The 24,427-nt window shown below is 42.3% G+C and overlaps 1 protein-coding gene across 1 annotated transcript in view; it reads left to right on the forward strand.

Annotated features, from left to right (window-relative positions):
- The first annotated feature begins 2,249 nt into the window (after positions 1 to 2,249).
- The window catches only part of DNAJC3 (DnaJ heat shock protein family (Hsp40) member C3), a 92,057-nt gene continuing 69,879 nt past the window's right edge, over positions 2,250 to 24,427 (forward strand). Inside the window, exons 1-2 of the mRNA XM_038569878.1 lie at positions 2,250 to 2,429; positions 19,936 to 20,046. Of these exons, the coding sequence (XP_038425806.1) occupies positions 2,348 to 2,429; positions 19,936 to 20,046 (193 nt within the window). The 5' untranslated portion in view covers positions 2,250 to 2,347. The remainder of the gene's footprint in view (positions 2,430 to 19,935; positions 20,047 to 24,427) is intronic.

A 24,427-nucleotide genomic window follows, 5' to 3' on the forward strand; every position in this document is an offset into this window, starting at 1 on the left:
AAGACATTGACTATTAGAATTTCACTTAATTTAGGAAGTTTGTTCTGAAGAGTTTGCCCATTGCATATAAAACATAATATTGTATTATCATTAATATATATTAAAATCAGAAGACATAGGCTTGTCTCTTTAAATTTTTAAAATGAGATATAATTGACATATAACTTTGGATTAGTTGTAGGTGTACAATGAGTTATGTACATATTGCAAAATGATTCTAAGTTCAGTTAATATCCATCACCATACAGCTACAATTTTCTTGAGAAGTTTTGAGATTTGCTGTCCTAGCAACTTTCAAATGTACAATACAGTATTGGTTTTTTTTTTTTAATACTTTATTTATTCATGACACACACACACACACACACACACACACACACACACACACAGAGGTAGACACACAGGCAGAGGGAGAAGCAGGCTCCATGCAGGGAGCCTGACGTGGGACTTGATTCTGGGTTTCCAGGGTCACGCCCTGGGCTGAAGGCGGTGCTAAACTGCTAAGCCACCGGGTCTGCCCACAATACAGTATTGTTAACTATACTCTCCATGTTGTACATTATATCCACAGGACGTATAACTGAATGATTGTTTGAACCTATTGACCACCTTCACCCACTCTCCACTTTGGCAACCACCAATTTGTTCTCCGTATCCACGAGTTTTTTTAGATTCCACCTATAAGTGCAGTCATTTAGTATTTATCTTTCTCTGACTTCTTTCACTGAGCATAACGCTTGCAAGGTCCATCCATGTTGTTGCAATGGTTTTTTTATGGCTAAATAATTGTCCTAGGTGTGTCCGTGAGAGCTCGCTCCACATTTTTGTAAATCTAATTATCTGTTAATGGACTCATTTAGATTGTTTCCACCACGTCTTGCCTATTATAAGTAAGGTGCAATCAACATGGGGGTGGACGTAGAACAATTCAAAAACATCAATATTATCAATTTATTCCAACCGCCCGAAGATTCCTCTGGTTATCACAAATATAACAGAAATGTTTCCTTTCATACTCATTTTTAAAAAAGCTTTTATTTATTTATTCATGAGAGACACACACAGAGAGAGGCAGAGACACAGGCAGAGGGAGGAGCAGGCTCCACGCAGGGAGCCCGACGTGGGCCTCGATCCCGGGTCTGCAGGATCACGCCCTGGGCTCAAGGCGGCGCTACACCGGTGGGCCACCCGGGCTGCCCCATACTCCTTTTTCTACTTCTTCGTAAACTAGGAAGTTTGCACTTGACAATGAACGCGTTAAAGCATTACTGCCTTACTCCGCCTCCAACCTCACGGGTGGGTGCCGTGCTCTCCGGATGGCGCCGGGCACGCCAGAGGAACCGGCCTGGAACAAACCTAACGCCAGAGTGAGTGAGTAACCTAAATCGTAACCCGTGCAAGTGCCTCATCAGTCTTGCTGCTCCACATGTGATGGATGAGCTGTGATGCGCACAACGTGCAAGATCCATTATTCCAACAGGTTCCCCGCGTGCAGCCGCCGTGGGCCACTCTCCGCAGAGCGCCGCGCTCCCTCGGCTGCTGTGGCTCCCCGGTTTCTGTCTCTCAGAATCGTCCAGACTGGCTCCCTGGCCGGGGCCGGGGCCGGGGCCGGCGTTCCCAGGCTTCCGAGCCATTGTCCTCGGCCTCGGGTCACTAAGGTGCGTCTGTCTCCTCGGCGAGCTCCGGCGTCCGGCGGGGTCTCGCGCAGCCGCGTCCGTGGAGGCCGGACTCGGACTCGCTGCGAGACGCTCTGCCCCGCGCGCCGCCGAGCGGTCCGTTCCGAGACCTCCGCTCCGGGCGCTCGGGCTTCCCGGGGCCAGGCGGGGCCGCCTTCCCGCCGGCCCGGGCGGCTCCACCTGCCTCAGTACCCGGCCCCCTGGAGAACCGCCTCCGCGCTCACCTACGGCTCCGGGAGCGGCCCGAGGCGGCCCCGCGGCCTGCGCATGCGGACTGGGCGGCCGCCTCCCTCGGGCCGGCCGCGGCCGTTTGGAGCGCCCTGACAGCTCCACGACCCGCGGACGCAGCCTCGTCTCGTGCCTCCACGTTGTCCTATCAGAGACGGGGCGGGGCGGCGGCCCCCGCAGCCTATCAGCGCCGACCACGACCCCGGCGAGCCCAGTAGGCGAGCGGCCAGGAGGAAGGCGATTGGACGGCGGCGTCGCCCGGGCCCCGCCCCCCGCCCCCGCCCCCCGCCGCCTTCCTCCGCGGGCGCCAGCTGCCGCTTAGGCCTGAGCGGGAGCCGACGGCGGGCGGGCGCGCGGGCGAGCGGGCGCGGCTGCACCCTGAGCGCCGGCGGGGCTGCTGGGCCCCGCACCCTGTCTCCTCCTCGCCGCGGGCGCCCTCGGACATGGTGGCCCCCGGCTCTGTGACCAGCCGGCTGGGCTCGGTGTTCCCCTTCCTGCTGGTCCTGGTGGACCTGCAGTACGAAGGTGAGTCCAGGCTGCCCTGCCCGGCCGGGGGGCGGGGGGCGGGGCCGGGGGGGGGGGCTGTCCCGGGCGCCCGCCCCCGCCCCCGCCCCACCCCCACCCCCACCCCCGGCGCGAGTCCCGGGGCGGCCCGGGCGGCTGGGCGGGAGCCGGGGAGACCGCGCGGCCCGGCTGGGCCTGAGCCCGCCCCTGGGCGGGGGCCGGCGCCCGGTTCCGGGTTTGTGGGGGGGGGAGAGGCGCCGGGACGGGCGGCTTCGGAGCGAGGAGCGGGGCCGAGGGGAAGCGGGGGGGCTGCGGCGCGGCGACTCCCGGCGCGTCGGGGGACGCGGAGCCCCGAGCCGCCGTCGGGTCCCGGCCCCGCTGGGACTGCGCCTCGGCGCCGGGGCACTGGGTCGCGGTGGCTGGGAGCAGGCGGCGAAGGCGGCCGGAGGGGAGGCTGCTTTCGCTTTGGAGTTCCGGGCGGGGGGAGGGGAGCGTGTCGGCTGCGTGCGGCGGGGCCGGCGTCGACTGCCGCGAGTTGGGTAACCGCCGCCTGGCTCGGTTCGGCGGGTCGAGGTTGCCGGGTCGGGGCGTGAACCAGCCGGTGCAGGAGTTGCAGCTCCCGGAGGGCGAGGCACGGAGTTTGTGGTCCTTTACTACTTCCCCCCTGCGTGGTGTCCCCTTCGGCTTAGGGCTGGCTTTCCTTTTTTGCGAGTTCTCTGAAAAAAAAAAAAAAAAAAAAAAAAAGGTCCCCTTATTAAAAGGTACGGAACGCTTCGATTTCGCAAGAGTCCTACAGATTGGATGGTTGGCTGCTCTTAACAGAATAGCAAAAGTTAGAGGGCTGTCCCATCTTGAGATGCCCCGGGGGGGGGGCGGGTAGTAAGAATTAAAGCTCAAAGTGCCAGTGGAAGTCGTGCTGCCAGCCTGATGACCCCGGTAGAGTGACAGATCTCGTGCTCTGATCTACTTTCAAGCCTATGGGAAGGGCGAGGGAGGGGGTCACACATTTAGGTATGAGTTTTAATGTTAGATTTGGAGGGAGTAAGGAGCCACAGTTGGGAATTTTTTTTATGGTACCTCCCCCCCCCCCCCCCCCCCCAGAATTCTCAACCTGAAAAAACATTTATAATACACTCCACTTTTTAGGGCTCATTCAAGGCATTGTTGGTGGTGGTGTTCTCCTGGTGACCCCATATTTTTTGAACCCCAAATCAGAGCATATATCATGACAACATTGGGACAAAGTATTTGACAAAGAATTTGCCTAGATTGCCCCCAGACAGTCTAGGGAATTGAAATTTGGATGCCCGGACCACTTTAATATGGGTTGAGTATTCCAGTTCTCTTGCATTTTCTAATCCTGACACTCTCCTCCCCCCCCCCCCCCCGTTCCCCCCCCCCCCACACTTTGTCCAGTTACTACTAGTAATTTATTTTGAGCACTCAAGAAAAAGTTGCCTGTGTTCTCTTCAATGCTTTTTTTTTTTTTAAGTAATGTGCACATTTTTATAGGATCTGCATGTCCTGCTAGCTTTTGGACTACCTTTTTGCAATTGCTGTTCTGTGGGATTCTTAGTACTTCATTTCCTTCCTTTAGTATTTTCCATAAGAAAAAACTTCCTTAGTTTTTCTGTATAGAAGGCAGTTCTCAGAGGAGTGCCAGCTGTGCCAGTGCTGTTCTTGAGGAACATTGCCTGTATCAAGTAGCAGGGACTTGGTACAGGTAGTAGGGAAGAAAGGGAAAAGATCTTAAATTGATTAAAGGTTTGTGTGCCAGGCACCTTTCAATAAGCAATCTCTCACTCATGGGAAGATGTGATAATTGTACCTATTTTACAGATGAGGGAACAGAGGCTCCAAGAGTTTAAGTTTAGCTATGACGTCATAGAACTGTTAAATCCAAGCACCATAAATTAAACTCACTTACGTGGCTTTAAAGTTCATCTTGTGTGCAGGCTGGAGACAGAGATTAAGTGGGTGACAGTATCATGAGGGCCCCAGCATTTGTAAGTGGTGGCAGCTGAGAGAAATAAGCACTTTTTTTGTTTACCACTGGCAGTAATGAGGTGATTTCCTGGCATGTTGTTGTTTTGTTTTAAAGATTTTATTTATTCATGACACAGAGAGAGAGAGGCAGAGAGACGCAGGCAGAGGGAGAAGCAGAAAGAGCGCCACACAAAGAACTCGATGTGGGACTCGATCCCGGGACTCTGGGATCACACCTTGAGCTGAAGGCAGACACTCAACTGCTGAGCTACCCAGGCGTCCCTTCTGGCATGTTTTATACAGTGGTTCTCAAACTTGAGTGTGTATTAGAATCTTAATTGGAGGGCTTTAAAACAGTGCTGGGTCCCTCTCGCAGGGTTTGTGATTCAGTACGTCCGGATGGGACCTGAAATTTCACATTTCTAAAAAGTAACCACTGGTGAGAACCACCGGTCTAATAAGTCATATAGAGGAGTAAAATTAGGTGGCTGCCATGTAATAGACACTAAATTTGGTGATGGGAATGTAAAAGTAAGAAAGAACCTCTGACCTAAATTGGCAAACTGTTAGCTCCTGTTTTCCAAAATAAGTTGTGTTTGGCTTCAGTAACCTCAGAGTCCTCCAGGGGGATGTAGGTCTGAGGTTCAGAGGGAGAGGAAAGGAAGGAGAAAGGTGTGAGCCATTGAATGTGAAACAAAATTGCATGTGACAAGAGGGTCACCAGTAATTAGCTTAGTTGGCCTATTTTTTTTCTGACTTAAAAATATTCATCTTTTTTTCCCCCCTAGGCTTTTCTATTAATTGTGATCCAAAGAAAGAAACTATGTAATAGTCTTATGAATTGAAAGATTACATCTTTTAGCACCCCCTTTAGAAATGGCCTTTGAAAGAAGTCCAAAGCACTAGGTTAGGAATAGAATTTTTGGAGCTGAAAGAAAACTTTAGTAGTTTCTAGTATTCTCATGTTACAGATAACATAGCTATTTTAATTCTTTGCTAATGATTTGTTCTGTTTGGTGCCTTGACTAGGAACACAGCCTGGGAACCAGGCCTTCTTTTATCTTTTTTTCTTCCCTAACATGCTTCCTGGACCCAGTTTTTCTTTATTTCACTGAACTGACTTGACTAAACCATTTATTTGGCCATTGTAAAGAATAGTTGGAAATCTTTAGGTATAAATGATATTGATAATTTTTATATTCATCTAACCTACTTAAAGTGTGCTTTGTCTTTTCTTGGATTTTTTCTGGCATTATTTAAATTTGGAAAGAAAAAATAAAGTAGGGAAAATGAATGATACCTCAGTAATTTATATATACTAAGTATTTTAGCAGATGATCAGATAGCATTTAGAGTTCTTTTAATGTGATAAGCTGTAGTTAGTAATATACAAGTTCCAGTTCACTTGACTAGTTATCCTGAAATGTAGTAGTTTTGATTCTGTGGGACAGGTTGTTGCTCTGAGATGGGATTCCCTACAGGAATTATTAGGCTTCTCATATGAAGTGGATTAATTATGGTTAAATTTAATTTCTTTTTTCATGGTTTTCCTTTGATTAATGTCCAGCAGTTTATCTTTGTTTATATGAAAATATCATGGGAACCCAGTCACCTGCTTTTTAGATTTTAAAGATATATATATATATATTTATTTATTTATTTATTCATTCATTCATTCATTCATAGAGGCGCGCGCGCGCGCACACACACACACACACACACACACACAGAGGCAGAGACACAGGCAGAGGGAGAAGTGGGCTCCATGTAGGGAGCCTGATGTGGGACTCGATCCTGGGTCTCCAGGATCATGCCCCTGGTTGCAGGTGACACTAAACCGCTGTGCCACTGGGGCTGCCCTGCTCTTTAGATTTTAACCATAGGTATTTTTCTTTCAAGATCTTTAGAAAGCTGGTTTTAAAGAAAAATTATTTTTTGTTTTGTAAATCTAATACGTTTGTGTCTTTTGGAGTTCCAGTATATGGGAATCAGTCAGCAGAGGCTTACTCTAAAGCGCTTTCTGGTGAGATAATCAGAGTATACAACTCATGATTTTGTCATCGAGTTTACAGACCACTTGGGGGTATTAAGATATGCTTTGGGAAGCATGCATGTCCTCTTCCCTCCTTTCTCAGTTTGGATTTCATGATCCACCTATAGTCACTCCATTGCAAACACCCTTTAATTTCCTTGCCCCTGTATTCTTTTGTTTTACTCAACTATCAACGTTTGACACCTGTGAAACCCAACTTGGCCAATTTGTTTGTTGTACCTCAGAGTTGAACATAGGTGGAGAAAAATGGAGACAACCCTGCTGACTGGTCTCATTGTAAGCATATAACCTCAATTTCAGGAATATTGCCAATATTCCTACAGTTCCCTAGTATGTCTTTTCCTGGAAATCAGGATTTCAGACCTTTTCTTTCCTTAAATCTCCAGTGTAACCCTCTTTTCCTCCATCTCTTTACCTCATTTTTTTAGACTTTGTTCTTATTTGAGAAAACGAAAGCCACCACAGGGCGATTCCTTTACTTTCTTCCATGAAAGTCATTAGCCTATCTATGTTTATATTTGTCTGCTACTTTTCTTATATTAAAATGGATAAAGTATCTCTATTCCTGGCAAAATCCAATTCCTATACTTATGCCCTGGATTTTATTTCCTCCCATCTTCTGAAAATATTGCTCCTATATTTATTGTTTCTTTCCTTGTCATCACTTTGTTTCTCTCTGTGGGATCTGTTGACATCAGCACTCCAAAGTGCTGTAGGGTTTCCATCCTTTTTTTTTTTTTTAAACTTTTATTTATTTATGATAGGCACACAGTGAGAGAGAGAGAGAGGCAGAGACACAGGCAGAGGGAGAAGCAGGCTCCATGCACCGGGAGCCCGACGTGGGATTCGATCCCAGGTCTCCAGGACCGCGCCCTGGGCCAAAGGCAGGCGCCAAACCGCTGCGCCACCCAGGGATCCCAATCCTAAACTGTTCTTTGATGTCATGTGTCCCTTCTGCTACTGAACTGTGTCTTTGCTTCTCTAAAAAGCAGGACTTTGAAGAGTTGTTGATAGTCTATTTCCTCATCTTTTGTTCTTTCTTTAACACATTACTGCACTGATAACTGCAAATTCTTACTATGTGACTCCTATTTACTTACACCTCTTTCATCTTACTCTTCCCTTCATCATTAGGCTCTCACCATGCCAACTTCTTTTTTTGATTTATTTTTCTTTTATTATTATTTTTTTTAGAGAGAGAAAGTGGTGGTGGGGGGTTGGTGGGAGGGGCAGAGAGAGAAGAAGAGAGAAAATCTCCAGCAGGCTCCACACCCCGTGCTAAACCTGATTCAGGGCTCAGTCTCAAGACCCCAAGTCTCAAGACCCCAAGATCATGACCTGAACCTCAATCAAGAGTCCAATGCTTAGCCAACTAAGCCACCCAGGTGCGGCTACACCAACTCCTTTTACTTCCAAATGCCAACCTCATTTCTGACTGATTCTTGCTGTTCCCACAGTCTGGAAAGCTTCAAATGAGGTCTTCATTTTTTTTTTTTTTTTTAAGGTTTTATTTATTTAGAGAGAGAGCGCGCATGAGAGCACACACACGAGTGGGGAGGTGGGGAGGTGGGGGAGGGTAAGGGGCAGAGAGAAGCAGACCCTCCCCACTGGATAGGGAGCCCAATGTAGAGCTCCATACCATGATCCTGGGATCATGACCTGGGCCCAAGGGAGATGCTTAACTGACTGAGCCACCTAGGCTCCTGCACATAAGGTCTTCAAATGAACATTCATATTTCAGAGAAGCCTATCCTGACACACTATGTAAAAAGGACTCTCTCCTTCAGTTAATAGTCTCTGTTTACCTTTCTGAATTTTCTTCACAAAACTTCATATTGTCTAAATTATCTCATTTATTTTTCTTTCCTGTCCTCTCTAGATTATAAGCTTTATGGAAAGAGCTCTTGTCTCTGTACTTGAAACATAGTGACGTGAAGTAGATGTGCAATAAATATTTTTTAAATGGATGAGTGAAGTTGACTATCTGAGCTGGTTTTTTTTTTTTTTTTTTTTTGCATGGACTCTTCTAAAATTATTTTCTAAGTTTAGAAGATAAAATTCATTTATGCATTCAGAGTTAATTGAAGCAAAGGCAAATAATGTCCATTGAAATTGAGCAAACCTAGTTCAATAGATTTTATTATCCTAATTCACCTAGGAACATTTTAATGCACACATTTAGTTCAGATGTACCACACAACTATTCAGCCCTTTTTTCCTTTCAATGTGGCTTAACCACTTTTTGGGTCATGGTGGCTGGAGAGAGATGCTTGGGGTTTCCAACTCAGTGTATTTATATTGAAACTGTTTTGTCATTGGTCCTTAGTTGACCATGGAATTGCTAAGATAATGCACTTTTTGCTCTTTCTGTGGCCAATTTCCACTTTTTCTGTTTTTGCTCTGAAACTTCAGACTCTGCCCCATCTGTCTTGACTCTTGGATTCAGATCAGATTTTTTTACATAGTATTTTGTCATTTTTGCCTCAGGTGCCTTTGTAGGATGACCTGTGGGTTTTCCTCTTCCATCACATTTTTTTTTTTAAGATTTTATTTTTAGTGATCTCTACACCCATCATGGGCCTCGAACCCACAACTCCCAGGATCAAGAGTGACACTCTGCTCACCGAGCCAGTCAGGAGTTCCTCTCTTACCTCACATTCTAAGTTGCTCCAATTTGAATAACCACCCTGGGCTTGCTACCTGTGACATCACCTGGTCTTAGCTTGAACCTTAGAATCTTTCATCACTAGTTCTTGCCTTTTTCATTCTTGTTCTTGGACTCTTGATTCTGACTCTCACCACATTATACTTTTAACCCCTCAATTTCACATTTCTTAAAATTCTGTATTTCTTGCTCTCTAAAATATGATGGATTCTAATACTAACTTCATGGAAAGACTTAGCTACTGTACCCTTTTTCTTACACTTCCTGTATATTTTGCTGAACTATAGCTATGCTTGTCTAAGGAGAAACCTACTATTTAATACTGGTTAGGAAATGGCATGGCATTTGATTGCTTCTTTCTCTCTTAGAGAGTAGGAGATAGCTCTTGTCACTGTCTCCTAGTATGTGGCAGAAGAAGAAAAAAGTAACCATGGCTCAAAATAGGGTTGAGATACTATAAAAACAGCCACAATTTGCAAATAATTTTCTCTTTTTACATATCAATGTCTCAAAGAATCATCTTTGGTAGTATCAGTTTGATTTGATAATTGTTAATATGTATCCTGGATTCTATTCTTTTTTCTTTTTTTTTTTTAACTTTTACACTAAGTATCTTGTCGTATGCTGTGTATATAAAATGATTACCCTTGTAAAATAGAAATTTATGAAAATTCAGAGAGGTACATGTTAAGGACTGACAGAAGTAGTAGTATGGCACCTGTTTAGGGATAAGTTTTTGTTCAGGCTTCAAATTTAGTTCTTCTTTGAATATTCACTAATTCATGAAAAGTGGTTTAGAACATTATCCAAAAGATTCGTTTTACTACAAAAAGGAACAGACTTATCGCTTGTCAGGCTTTTGGCTAAGATCAAGTGAAGGAACAGACTTCCTGGAGTCTGAAGGGATTCCTACTTGAAGTTACTCTGGTCAGCTGGGATTGTGTTGAACATTCTGTAGACAGAATTGTTTCAAATCTGCAGCTACCTGGGAAACCTTCAGGTGGTTGAGCCTGGCTCACACAGGAGGAACCAGATAGATGATCCAGACATCAATTCTGTTATTCTGATGACTTGTGATACTTTTAAGTAAGAGGGAAGATTGGATAATGAGTGTCCACTTTGCACAAGGTACTGAATTAGGTGATTTAAAGAAGAAAAGATGTTTTTTTTTTTTTTCTTTTTTTCTCTGAAACTTTTTATCTGGATTGGGGTATTGTGTTGTGAGAGGCTAGCAAACTGTGAAGGTCATTATATTGAGATGGTGATATTGCAAAGTGAAGTCATGTACTTGTGAGTGTGGAGATGTCATAGCAGCATAGAAAGGGCTTTCCCCCACCCTCTCACTGCAGTAGTTAGGGAAGGTCTCACGTAGGAGCCAGCATTTGGGGGCAGAATCCTGATGGAGGAGTAGAAATTTCCCAGGGGGCAAGCGGGAAAGGTCTTTTGGAACAGCAAGTTCAAAGGGATGTGGCTTGAGAACATAGTCTATTCAGGGAAGTACAGCTAGTTCATTCTGGTATAGAAGTGTAAAGTAAGAGGTGGAGGAATGAAGGATGATAAGGCTGGACCCACATCATGGGATCTGATCATTAAGGGTATTATTTGCCTTTAGATCTGAAGGGGTTTAGACTGAATCTAGCCACTGATGTGAAAATACTGCATACTTTTTATTAGGAGTGCATTTTTTAAAAAAGATTTTATTTATTCATGAGAGACACACACAGAGAGAAGCAGAGACATAGGCAGAGGAAGAAGCAGGCTCCCTGCAAGGAGCCCAGTGTGGGACTCAATCCCAGACCCTGGGATCACGCCCTGAGCTGAAGGCAGATGCTCAACCGCTGAGCCACCCAGGCGTCCCTAGGAGTGCATTTTGGAAGGATTGCTCTGGTCCAGCATGGGAGCTGGATTTGGAGGAAGATGAGGGAGGATCCCAGTTGGGAGGCACACCATCTTTTGCAGGGAGAAAGGAGACTGCATAACAACCCTTAGACTGTGGCAGAGTCAGTTATGGAAATGGGACCAAGATGCACAGAAGGAATTCTTTCTGCATGATTGGGGTAGGCCATGGAGAATTTTCTTAGAGGAGGTGGTATTTACTTATTTTAAATGGAAATCATATTGGATAAAAATTGTGACATAATAAAGATCAGAGTTTTATTCAGAAGGGACAGAAATGCTGGATATGTCTTTTAATCCTAGAAGGTGAGAGAAATTGAGTTTGAAGAGTAATTTAACTTTTGGGGTGACAGTAGAGGGCATACCAAATTACTTTTATTGGAAGGAATAGTAAAAATGGAATAATTTTAAGTGGGTTTTGGTACAGTTTACAGAGAAGTTAAAGGTCACCCCGAGGCGCATGCCTGGCCTTAGTGACCATGGAAGTCAACCCCTAAGGCTTAGCTCTTGTTGTCCTGTCTCCCAGGATATGCTTATCAGAGAGGTAACTCTGCTATGCCAGGTTCTGGGGCCCCCGTTCTTTGATGAATTTCACCTGTTTATTCAGGTCATGAATGTCAATGAAATCAGATAAGTAGGGGTCATTTTTGTTCATGACCAGTTGGTGTAGTTCCAGTAGTGACAGATTTATGCTTTTTTCCAAGTGTAACTCTAGCACACCCTTATATTCAGCCAGTTCTCCCGGTTACCATAGTCTGGTCAGTCTTTCCTTTTTTCTCTCTTTCTCTCTTCTTTCTTTTTTAGATTTTATTTATTTGACTGAGAGAGAGAGAGAGAGAGAGAGAGAACATAAGCAGGAGGAGCAGCAGGCAGAGGGAGAGGGAGAGGGAGAAGCAAGCTCCCCTCAGAGAAGGGAGCCCAATGTGGGGCTTGATCTCAGGACCCTGGGATCATGACCTGAGCCAAAGGCAGGTGCTTAACCGACTGAGCCACCCAGGTTCCCCCATATTTGGTTTCTTGATATCCTGAAGAATTTGGGATTTGGCCATCTTGTTGCTCTGCAACTTCTGAGTTTCTCAGCATCTTTCTCCTCTTGAGATTGGTGAAGAAAATATTTGGCAAAGTTTCTCAAAGTCACACCACTGGGGTCAAAGTAGTAAGAAAAGGACAGGTAGATAGATGTAGGAGGCATAGAGCTCCAGGTTGATTTGGCAATTTGATGGTGTCTCTGATTCCTAGATGTAGTTTTGGTGCAGCTCTGAGAGGAATGCATAATCGTGATGGGTGGCCAAGAAGGGGTCCTCTGAGGGCACTGTTAGGAGGTGGTAGAGAGCCAGTGGGATGTTGAGCTCTTTTTCCTTCCAAAAGGCACTGTGAAAGTAGGAAACCACAATGACTCTCAGTGGGGAATGTCTGTCTTGAAATAGCTTGATATAACAAACAGTTTGAAGAGCTTTGCAAATGCATTCTTGTCTGCTGCTAGACTTAGGTTCAAATTAGCGTTAGAGGTTGGAAACCATTCTGCTAAGATGTTATATTAAATAATGGGTTGAGTGAGTGAAGCATACAGGGCTTAGTAACTGGAGCACCTAGCCTGGATTATAGGGAAGAGGATCGTGAGCTGTGCTGAAAAGAAAGTTGGGCTTTGGGATCGAATCTTGTTTTGCCAGTTGCTGTGAGTCTTCCAGCAGGATGGGTAACTTCTTTGAGTCTCAGTTTCCTGAGTTATAAGAATATGAAGGATATTTACTTTCTATGGTCGTTGTGAAAATTAAGTGAAATTATGACACTCAGAGTATCTAGCACATGGTAGATTCTTATTTCCTTCCGTGTTACAACTTTCCTGTTAAATATTTTCATAGCTGGAAAAGGAAAACATTTTGACTAATAGTTTATTTCATCCAGATTTCTTCCTTCCTCACGCAACCTGGAATCTTCTATTCAGTGCATTAATCTGATCCTTTGAGAAAATGTAACAGGGAAAAGTTTGAAACCTTCATGTTATTTTGAAGTCTGTCCCCTTCCTATTCCCTGCATTTTGGAATACACAGAATCCCATCAACATGCCACTGTAATTACTTGTACCCCCTGTAATAGGTTGAATTATTCCAGAGTTCATACACAGTGCTTTCATCATTCATATTTGATTCTTAGTTAGTCTCTACTGTACACATACTTCAAAGTGAATGATGCACAGATTTTTGTATTTTACACTAGGAACTATGTAAAATAACTATATTTATGGATGGATAATTCATATTAGAAATTATCTTTAAAAATTGAAAATGAGCAATCTGTTTTATATCCCTACCTCTAGTCCCTTAAAAAGATTTATTTATTTTTTTTAAAAGATTTTATTTATTTGTTCATGAGAGAGACAGAGAAAGAGAGAGGCAGAGACACAAGCAGAGGGAAAAGCAGGCTCCATGCAGGGAGCCCGATGTGGGACTCAATCCCGGGACTCCAGGATCACGCCCTGGGCGGAAGGCAGGTGCTCAACCACTGAGCCACCCAGGCATCCCCACATAGTAAGTTCTTTGTTAGAACCCATTCTAATGACGTCTCTTTTACTTAGAATAAACTGTGATTTTCCTACCATGGCCTGAAGGGCCTAGTGTGATCTATCTTGCTTATATCTTCTTTACCTCCCTCCATACTGGAGCCTCCTTTTGATTCCTTGAAGGTGAGCTAGGTGCTACCCAAGCCTTTTGTACTGGTTTTATGTTCTTTGCCTCGTCATATTTTGACTTCTTGGAGGCAGCATTCAGGATTCTCCTTCCACTCCCTGATCTCTTTCCTCTCCATTATGTTTGAACTCAAACATTATCTTCTCAGGGAAGACTTATTTGACCCTTTTGTCTGTATTAAGTTCTCTTCCTCCTCTTTTCCTCTGGCAGTTGGTCAGGGCATTTAGAAATGGTTTTATCATCTTCTCCACAGCTAGAGCAGTTCAGTGCATAAATACTTGGTCTGGTTTTTATAAATGCTGCATCCTTTTTAATTTATAAGAATGTCAATTATATTCATTTTTGGAATTTTTTCCCCTATTTTTTCCCTTAATTCTCTTATTTGATGTTAGTTTCTTAAAGATTGATTTTATCATCTTCGTAAATTTCTTTTTCTTTAAGATTTTATTTATTTTTTTATGAGAGACACAGAGAGAGAGAGGCAGAGACATAGGCAGAGGGAGAAGCAGGCTCAATGCAGGAAATCCAATGTGGGACTTGATCCCCGGTCTCCAGGATTAAGACCTGAGTTAAAGGCAGAGCCATAACTGCTGAGCCACCCAGGCGTTTCATCTTTGTAAATTTCAGAACTGCTCATTGCCAATCTGTGAATATTGATTGTGGGAGAGGGCTGATTGCCTGGCTGGAGGCTGGGAAATCCAAGGGTTCCTTTCTTTTCCTGTATCAGAGTTTGGAGCACTCAAAGAGTTGCATTCACCTGCATGGCACACTTCCCCTTGGGAAGGTGTTTGGATGTGATTTTGCCCACTAACCCTATCCTGTCCTTTCTGTGTCTTTTTTTCCCTAAAATTTTGTTTTTCTGACGGCCCTCCTTGTTTAAAAGTTTTTTTTTTTTTTTTTTTTTTCCTGAACAAGTTATGCATTTATTCTTTAAATAGCTTCTGTCATTTCTGGAATCTGAGCACATTGGGAGGTAGGCTCATGTTTTCAGTTGGCTGTCCTGATCTAGTCTCTGTGGTCCACTTCAAAACATTTTTTTTTTCAATGTAAGAGATTTTTATCAGCCAGTTGTCTCTTAATTGAAGAGATTTAAATAAAAAAAAATTGGTTTGGGGAAATATTAAAAATAAACCAAAGTAGAGAGAATAATATTGTGTACGAGGGTGTACTGTTACTCAGTTTCAGAAATTATCAACACATGGTCGATCTTGTTTCACTTATACTTTCATTTTCCTTTCAAGATTATTTTGAAGTCAGTCCTATTCTTCATATTTTGTATTCTATAAATACTTCAGTATGTGGCAGAGATGCCAGTGTAATGCTTAAAAACAGCCGGACTTCTTCCAGAGGGTGGTCTCCTAAATGGCTAAAGCTTAGGTGATTCTTCTCATTGCTTCTTTGGAAAAGACCATCCTATTCATCTCTGTTATGGCCACAGTTTTACACATAGTATATATTTAGTATCATTTGTTTAATGAAATACATTGGTTTCCATAATCTTCATTATGCAAAGCAGGCTGTGTTTTGGCTATGGTGTGGAATTAGGTGACCCTTACTATCAGAATATAACTGGTTTCTGAATTGCATAGTGAATTTTCAGAACAAGAGCCTCTATTCTCATTTTAAAAGGAAAAGCTAATGCTTTCCCAGCCCATTGAAAACTCCAAATAATTTCTCTAAATGTTACCCACGCACTCTTAAATAGGTTAGACATTTTTACATTGTTGCCCCAAACTACAGGGCTCTGCAGGAGCCTGTTTTTGGGTCTCTTTACCTCCCTCCCCTTGCCTTTCTCCTGTGGAGGGGTCCATCAGGCACCTTAGGAAATAAGACACTGTACAGAAATTAGGAACACAGAAAAGGCTACTTTGCTTAGTAGGGCAAATAACAACAAGATAAAGTGAATTTCTTCCAGCTCTCTGCTGTAGTAGAGGAAGAGAATCCAATTGCTTTTGATGACTAAAATGGCACACAGAGTTGTTCACATAGTTGTGGCTGGCATCCTGGATTCTGGTTCTTTCTTCACTTGGCTTCCACATCCAGATAGTCACTGTAAGCCATGTGTAGTCTTCTTTCTCTCTCATATTTCTCTGAGCAATCTGTTCTCTATTTCCATGGCTACTCCACAGTCAGATCACCATGATGTCACCTGGATTATTGTACCAGACACCTTATGGTTTCCCTCTTCCCTTCTGGCTGTTTATGACACTCACCTAGCACTTAAATCGAACCATTCCGGAATAATGAAATCATGACAGAGGACGGCTACCTAAATGTAAGACTTTAATTTCTCTGAAAGCCACATTCATTCTCTTACTTCTGGGCATTTAAATGTGAAGTTCTTTGTGTTTGGAGTGTTGGTTTTTTCCCTGTTAAGGCCTTTTCACATTGACGATGTTCTCATTTTTCCTTCAGGTTTCAGGTGAGACCTCAGGAAACGCCCTCAGTGTTGTCCAATAGAACTTTCTATGATGAAAGGAAATATTCTGTATTGTTTGCAATGTTTCATGTACTATCCACTAGCTTTCAAGCACTTAAACTGTGACTAGTGTGACTGAGAAGTTGCATTTTAAATTTTACTTAACTTTAGGTGTTAGGTGCCCTAACTTGTGCCCTTACAGCATCTTGTGTTTATTCCCCCCATCATAACACTGTATTACATATTTTCCTAAATTTTTTTATTAAACATTTCACAAAGTTGGAAGAATTTTTTAGTGTACATTCCTGTATCCATCACCCAGATTCTACCATTAGTACAATTACCATACTTGGTTTTAATACATATCCATCTGGCCTTTCTCTATCTATCCGCTAATCCTTTTTTAAAAATACAGGGATGCCCGGGTGGCTCAGTGGTTGAGCGCCTGCCTTCGGCTCAGGGCATGATCCTGGGACCCAGGATTGAGTCCCACATTGGGCTCCCTGTGGGGAGCCTGCTTCTCCCTCTGCCTATTTTTCTGCCTCTCTGTTTGTGTCTCTCATGAATAAATAAATTTTTAAAAAAATCTTAAAAAAATACATTTCAGGGGTGCTTTGGTGGCTCAGTCAATTAAGCGTCTGACTTCCTCAGATCATGATCCTGGGGTCCTGGGAGTGAGCTCTGCATTGGGCTCCCTGCTGGGTGAAGAGCCTGCTTCTCTCTCTCCCTCTACCTGTCACTCTGCCTGCCACTCTCTCACTCTGTCAAAGAAATAAAATCTTAAAAAAAAAAATCAAAACAATACCAGTACACATTCCTCTAAACACTTTAATATGCATATCACCAATAGCTTTTCTTGCTATAAAATTTATATATGATAAACTATCCATATTTTTTTAAACAAAGATTTAATTAATTTATTAGAGCAAGAGAGAGAGAGAGAACATGAGCCAGGGTGAGGGGCAGAGGGAGAAGTAGACTCCCTGCTGATCAGGGAGATGCCAGATCCTGGGACCACAACCCGAGACCAGCTCGACTCTTAACTGACTGAGCTACCCAGGTGCCCTTAAACTGTCTATGTTTAAGTATCTATTTGCTAAGTTTTGATTATTGCACATCCCAGTGTACCCCATACCTCTATCAAGATTAGAACATTAGCATCACCCCATAAGTTTCTCTCCTGCCCCTTCCCAGTCTGTCCTTTCTCCCACCTTCCCAAGTGATGACTGTTCTGATTTTTTTTTTCCTACAGTGTCTGTTTAGCATCCTGAATAGCTTAACATCATGTTCACTGTAAGAGAGAAATGCTTTGGCTTCTTAGTTTTCATATGCACCCTTCTACACACAAAATTAAATTTTGTATTTGGTTTTCAGCTAAATCAGCTCTGTGGCTACCAAAAATAAGAGATTGTTTTAGGGTTGCCCTGGAAGTTCACAGTGGGAGACTTGAGCTGAGGGTTTGAGCTGAGCTGTTTTTTCTCTCAGTAAGTGCTCTAGTGCACTCAAAAGAATCCTCCCCCCCCCCCCCCGAAAAAAAAGAATCCCTGCACATCACAATCCTTACCTTCATCACTACTTTCATTGCTGTTGTGCAACAGCCTTGGTTTTCCAGTTAGCATGTGATTATTGTCAACCACAAATGATATCTTGATTAATTCTGATTCTAATACCTGCTTTGGATTACTGATATCTTATTTCTTATTGACAGTGAGCTCAGCACTGTACTCAAGCTCAAGGGCATGACCAAACCAGTCCTCAAAACCTGTCTTTGTGGGTCTGCCTGCTAGGATAGTGTATAAGTTTGGCTCCATTTAGGGAGATACAGACCATAGAGTAATTTAAAACAGGGAAGTTTATATTAAGCAGGAAATAACCTCCTCAGGTATAGGTGAGTCTGGGTTGGTTGGCCTGTGTGTATGGGATGTGTGTGGGGGGACGCATGCAGCTTGGAGCTCTTGGTGTCCTCACTGGGAGATAGTGCCTAGTCAAGACTGCTGGCTTGCTGAGGGACTGGACCTGTGGACATATGGCTAGCATAGGGCACCACTGGATATCCTCCCCATATGCACCATGTAGCAGGAGCCAGAAAAAAATAAAGACAGCAACAAGATCCAGAAAATATGCTTCGGTACATTTTACTGTGACAGAGTGTACAATTGTGCTCAGCATAAAGAAGAAATGCTTAAAAACCAGTCCATTTTTATTTTACTTTAAAAGATTTTATTTACTTATTCATGAGAGACACACAGAGAGAGGCAGAGACATAGAGACATAGGGAGAGGGAGAAGCAGGCTCACTGAGGGGAGCCTGATGCGGGACTTGATCCCAGGACCCTGGCCGGGATCATGACCTGAGCTGAAGGCAGATGCTTAAACACTGAGCCACCCAGGCATCCCAGCTAGTTCATTTTTAAAGCCAGGTACTGAAGGATGAATTTAGATCGGAGAGGTAGCAGCACATTGATAATTGGCCTAGTCAGTCAGATCATGTTATTGTACTCACAATTCCTAAGTAGCTCTCCATTTTACCCGGACTGTACACAGGCAGGCCCTCTACTTCTTTGACCTCATCTTATACTACTGTCTTCCTTGTTCGCTCTGGGGTAGCCATCCTGGCTTCCCTGCAGTTTTGAAACATAACCTGGCATGCTTCTGACTTAGGGCCCCTGCACTCGCTGATCCTTCTTGAGAAGCTCTTTTTCTACATATTTGCATGGTGGATTCCTCACTTTGCTTCAAGTAAATCTTTGCTCAGATGTCAGTTTCTCGGTGAGGCCCACTCTTGACCACCTTCTTTAATACTGAAAGTCCCAATACTCCTGATGGCCTCACAAGGCTTGATTTTTTTTTCCATGGTACCTTTCACCTTGTTAGGTGTCTGTTGACTGTGTAATTTATGTATTTCTTATGTCTGTCTCCTCCCTCCATAATGTCCAATAAGTGGCAGAGGTTTTTGTTTGTTTTGCAGTTGTCCCAAATACCTAGGATAGTGCCAGGTGCCTTGTAGATGCTCATTAAGTACTTGAATATTAAAGTGGACTTGATGATAACTCATGAAAATGAAATTCTAGTTTAATAAAGCAATTATGATAGCAATTATGATTTTGTCATTTGACATATTTTTACTACTGTGTTAGGCAGTTTCCTTTATATTTTGAAGATTGGTTACATTCTTTTTTTTTTTTTTAAGTTTTATTTATTTATGATAGTCACAGAGAGAGAAAGAGAGGCAGAGACATAGGCAGAGGGAGAAGCAGGCTCCATGCACTGGGAGCCCGACGTGGGATTCGATCCCGGGTCTCCAGGATCGCGCCCTGGGCCAAAGGCAGGCGCCAAACCGCTGCGCCACCCAGGGATCCCTGGTTACATTCTTTTGACAGACCAGTGATATGGGTATATTTTGGGGTCACTCATACTCTATAAACTGAAGCACTGTGCTTTAGTGTTATCTTTTCTGTGTCACTCTTTAGCGTCTGTGACTCTTATCTGAGGTGCCTGAGGCAAATAACTATACATACATGTGTGTGTGTGTGTGTGTGTGTATACACACACATATATATATATATATTTTTTTTTAAAGATTTATTTGAGAGAGAATGCGTGAGCACAAGTGGGGGGACAGAGGGATAGGGAGAAGCAGATTCCCTGTTGAGCAGAGAGCCCCACGTGGGGCTTGATCCCAGGACCCTGGGATCATGACCTGAGCCAAAGGCAGACACTTAACCAACTGAGCCACCAAGGCACCGCATATTTTAAAAATTTTATTCTTCAGAACTAAATCTTGATCATGGAAAGTTAACTTATTTTTGTTGTTGTTTTTAGGTGCTGAATGTGGAGTGAATGCAGATGTTGAGAAGCATCTTGAATTGGGCAAGAAATTACTTGCAGCTGGACAGCTAGCTGATGCTTTATCTCAGTTTCATGCTGCAGTAGGTTTGTATCTTGGAACCAAAATCCTCAGTGGTCATCCTTGTGAATTCTAATTAACGGCTTCTTCTTTGGATAACATTTAAGAAAAACATTATTTAATGTTTTGAGAAAACATTTAAAAATATTTGCAGGATTCTGGATGAAATAGATTAATAAATGCACAACGCCTAAATGCATATGTATCTAACATGAGAGAATTTTCCAGATAATTTAGACTTTCTATTGTAAGTACCAAGAATAATTCAAAGTAGTTTTGACAGAAAGCTTTTCTGTCTTATACAGTTTTTTTGCCCTCAAAAGATTTCACTGAAGGCAGTTTAATTTTCTTGATGACTTGAGATTGTCACTATAGTTATTTTACTTTGAGGACTTTTGGGGATTCTGTGTCCATTGCCTCTTCTGAGTTGGCCGAACTTCCTCCATCTCTTAGGCTGTTCTTTTGCTCACTTGCATTTGTCTGTAGCGTCGATTATCTTTGCAGCTGTTAGTCTTTTGGGACTGAGAGAAACGAAATGACCACAGTAAATAGGTTATAAGTGAGCCCTTAAAAGATTTTCTTAGGAGTCACTGCATACACTTTTGTGCTAGGACTATTTGACACTGACTTTTCTGAATTCTTTTTAAAATTAACTTATACATTCTCACCTTTATTTGGGATGGTTAGGAATGACAAGTTAACTGCAGAGTAATGAGGTAGGGTTTTTTTTTTTTTTTTTTTTTTTAAGATTTTATTTATTTGAGAGAGTGAGTGAGTGAGTGACAGCATGAGCAGAGAGAGAGGGAGAAGCAGACTCCACACTGAGCAGGGAGCCCAATATGGGGCTCAATCCCAAGACCTTGGGAATATGACCTGAACCAAAGGCAGATGCTTAATTGACTGAGCTACCCAAGTGCCCTGAGGTGGGTTTTTTTTTTTTTTTTTATAAGATACAGTTCTGCTCATCAGAAGAATTATCATCCTACTCTTATAATTTACCTTATAAACAGAACATGATTAGATTTTGGTTTGGCAGTATTTTTCTTCATGTTTTTTAGTAAACTCAGACTTTTATTACTGGTGTTATTAACTTTCTGGAATAATAGGAAAGCTAGATTTTAATCCTGACTTTGCCTATGTTTGATAAACCTATGTTTATTGCTCAAGTTATGTAAGTAAATTTTGGCTTAAACAAGCTACTTGCATATTTCTAGCAGTTTTCACTGTGCCACCCACAAATGGATTTTTTGTGAAAGTTAGGTGAGAATAATGTATATAAAGATTTTTTTAAAAATAGTGTACAATCACACATGGAAGGTATGTAGAAATATAATTTTTTTTAAAATTTTATTTATTTATGATAGTCACAGAGAGAGAGAGAGAGAGAGAGAGGCAGAGACACAGGCAGAGGGAGAAGCAGGCTCCATGCACCGGGAGCCTGACGTGGGATTCGATCCCGGATCTCCAGGATCGCGCCCTGGGCCAAAGGCAGGCGCCAAACCGCTGCGCCACCCAGGGATCCCCGAAATATAATTTTTATGTCTCTGAAAATTAAGACTTTTAATAAACAGACTTGATATGTTAATAGTTTCTATAAGGAAATTCTTTCACTTTAGCGATTAGCTCACCTTGGCGAATGGTAGGTAATTGGCACAATAATTGCACAAGTTACTATATGACCATATCATTACTGAGTTCACACTTTTCTAGAGTTTTGAACTGTCTTCAATGCTGTGCAGGGTAATGAAAGAAAATTTCTGTTATTGTTTTAGATAAAGCGTGTCTTAAAAAAATACTGATTCTTCCCTAATAGTGCAAGAAGATTTGCAGAAACATATATCTTCTACCTACTTTATTATTTGCTTTCTTTAATCTCAGGTTTAGCAGAAACATCAGGGCCATGGCATATTGTTACAGTAGTTTAAAACTATTGCCTGTTTTTCTTTAGCTTCACTGCTAAAGAATTCTTGAGATGGCTCTTTCCCAAATACTCAATAAAATGTTACTGTATTCACTGAGAGATGTGAATTAGTAAAGCTAAAACATGGTAATCTATTTGTGGAATTCGGTGAAGGGAGAAAGTGAAGCACTACTGGTGCATTCAGAATTCAGAGAGTACCATTCTGGCTGTCTTAATTTGGTGGGTGTAGCAATTCTCAGATGGTGCCCATGTCATAATTTCTGAGGAAGACCTGTGTAGTTTGGGACATTCATCATTTTAGTTTGTGTAAAATACTGATTGTAACTGTAGAAAATAAAGTTTAAATTGTATATGATGGTAATATACAGGAGGTGGTGATGGGGATAGTGGTGTTATGGCCTGTTGAATCTCTTATGAGATGTGTGTTTATCAGAAAAGAGCTTTAGATCCTCTGTTTCAATTGTTTCATTTACCAAACAACAAATTTAGTGTGGCCACACTGGCTGCTTCGGATAGCCCAGTGAATTAGGGAGACCCTGTCACCAGCATTGAGTTAGTCTAGGTCTCCTGACTTGTAGATTAATGAGTTACACAGTTCCTGGTGTAGGCCATGGAGCCTTGTCTGTGATGAAATGTCATTTGTGTTTTAATACATTGCTTTAAATGGACCATATAAAGGACTCATTAAATGTTTACTCATTTATTATACTGCCCAAATTCTCAATTTTGTGATGTGCTTTATTTCTTTAACTTCTGTGATTAGAAATTGATGTTAAAGTTTGTAATTGAATTTGGCTTGCAGCATTTGTAAGTTATCAATGGATCATTTTTTATTATAATACTGTAGTTGACATTTTTTGTGGTTGTGGCACCCTTCCATTTTCATTTTTGAAAAATTAGGTGCATTTTGAAAATTACCTGGGCCTGGTATGTTTTATGATTACATTTTTAACACAATAAAAGGTTTATATATTAAAATTCCATAGCAACACAAATTGTTTCTGTACTGTGGTACAGATCTATCAGTGATTTGATTTGAAGCTTTTTTTGTATCTGGAATATGAATATTTTTTGGCAGGAGTTTTAAGATTTGGAACTGATGGAAATATTCTTGATCTGTTAAAGAACAGTGATGAGTACCACTTTCTAATTTGTCTTCTGAAAGTTGCATCTATTTCAGTGTTATGAACCAGACACAAGTTTTTTTTTTATAATAAATTTATTTTTTATTGGTGTTCAATTTGCCAACATACAGAATAACACCCAGTGCTCATCCTGTCAAGTACCCCCCTCAGTACCCGTCACCCGTTCACCCCCACCCCCCGCCCTCCTCCCCTTCCATCACCCCTAGTTCATTTCCCAGAGTTAGGAGTCTTTATGTTCTGTCTCCCTTTCTGATACTTCCCACACATTTCTTCTCCCTTCTCTTATATTCCCTTTCACTATTATTTATATTCCCCAAATGAATGAGAACATATAATGTTTGTCCTTCTCCGATTGACTTACTTCACTCAGCATAATACCCTCCAGTTCCATCCACGTCGAAGCAAATGGTGGGTATTTGTCATTTCTAATGGCTGAGGAATATTCCATTGTATACATAGACCACATCTTCTTTATCCATTCATCTTTCGATGGATACCGAGGCTATTGTGGCCATTGCTGTTATAAACATCGGGGTGCAGGCAGACACAAGTTTTGTTTAGAGATTTACCATTAGAGAAAACTGCAGTGCAGTGTGAAAATCCCCTCTTATTCTCACAGCATGATCTTATGGAGATAATGAATTCTAGGGTCTGAAATCACTTTTTTGATAGACTTAACAGAATGTCTTAGCTGTATCTGACAGGAACGAATGTCTCATGAGGTGGATTAAATGGTGTGCATTTCTGAAATGATATGTTCCTCCATTTATTTGGTAAGAAAACCAGTATCACATTTACAGTTTTGCTAAGTCAAAAGACAAAAGCCTATCTATATTTATTGTCACTTAACTATATCATGATGCTTTCTCATTACATTTGTACTTCATTTGCGAAATGGGGACAGGCATTACTATTCACATTTAGACAGAAGGACACAAAGGGTACTTTAGTGACTTTCTAGATGTCACATTCTAATTCAGAAGATTGTGAACTTCTTAGGGATAGATAGAATCTTATTATTATTTTTATTGAAGTATAATTAGCATACAATATTAGATTAGTTTCATTGTACATGTTGATTTGACAGTTCTATACATTATCCATTGCTCACCATGATAAGTGTAGTCATCTGTCACTATACAATATTATTACAATGTTGTTGACTCTATTCCTATGCTATACGTTTCGTCTCTGTGAGATTTATAAAATGAATAAGTCTGTGCCTCTTAATCCTCTTTATTTTACCCATCTCTCCACTTCAACCCCTCTGGCAACCACCAGTTCTCTATATTTGAGAGTCGATGTTTGTTGTGTTTTTTTTTTTTTTTTTATTTATGCTAT

Source organism: Canis lupus, chromosome 22 (assembly GCF_011100685.1).
Source record: "Canis lupus familiaris isolate Mischka breed German Shepherd chromosome 22, alternate assembly UU_Cfam_GSD_1.0, whole genome shotgun sequence".
NCBI lineage: Eukaryota > Metazoa > Chordata > Mammalia > Carnivora > Canidae > Canis > Canis lupus.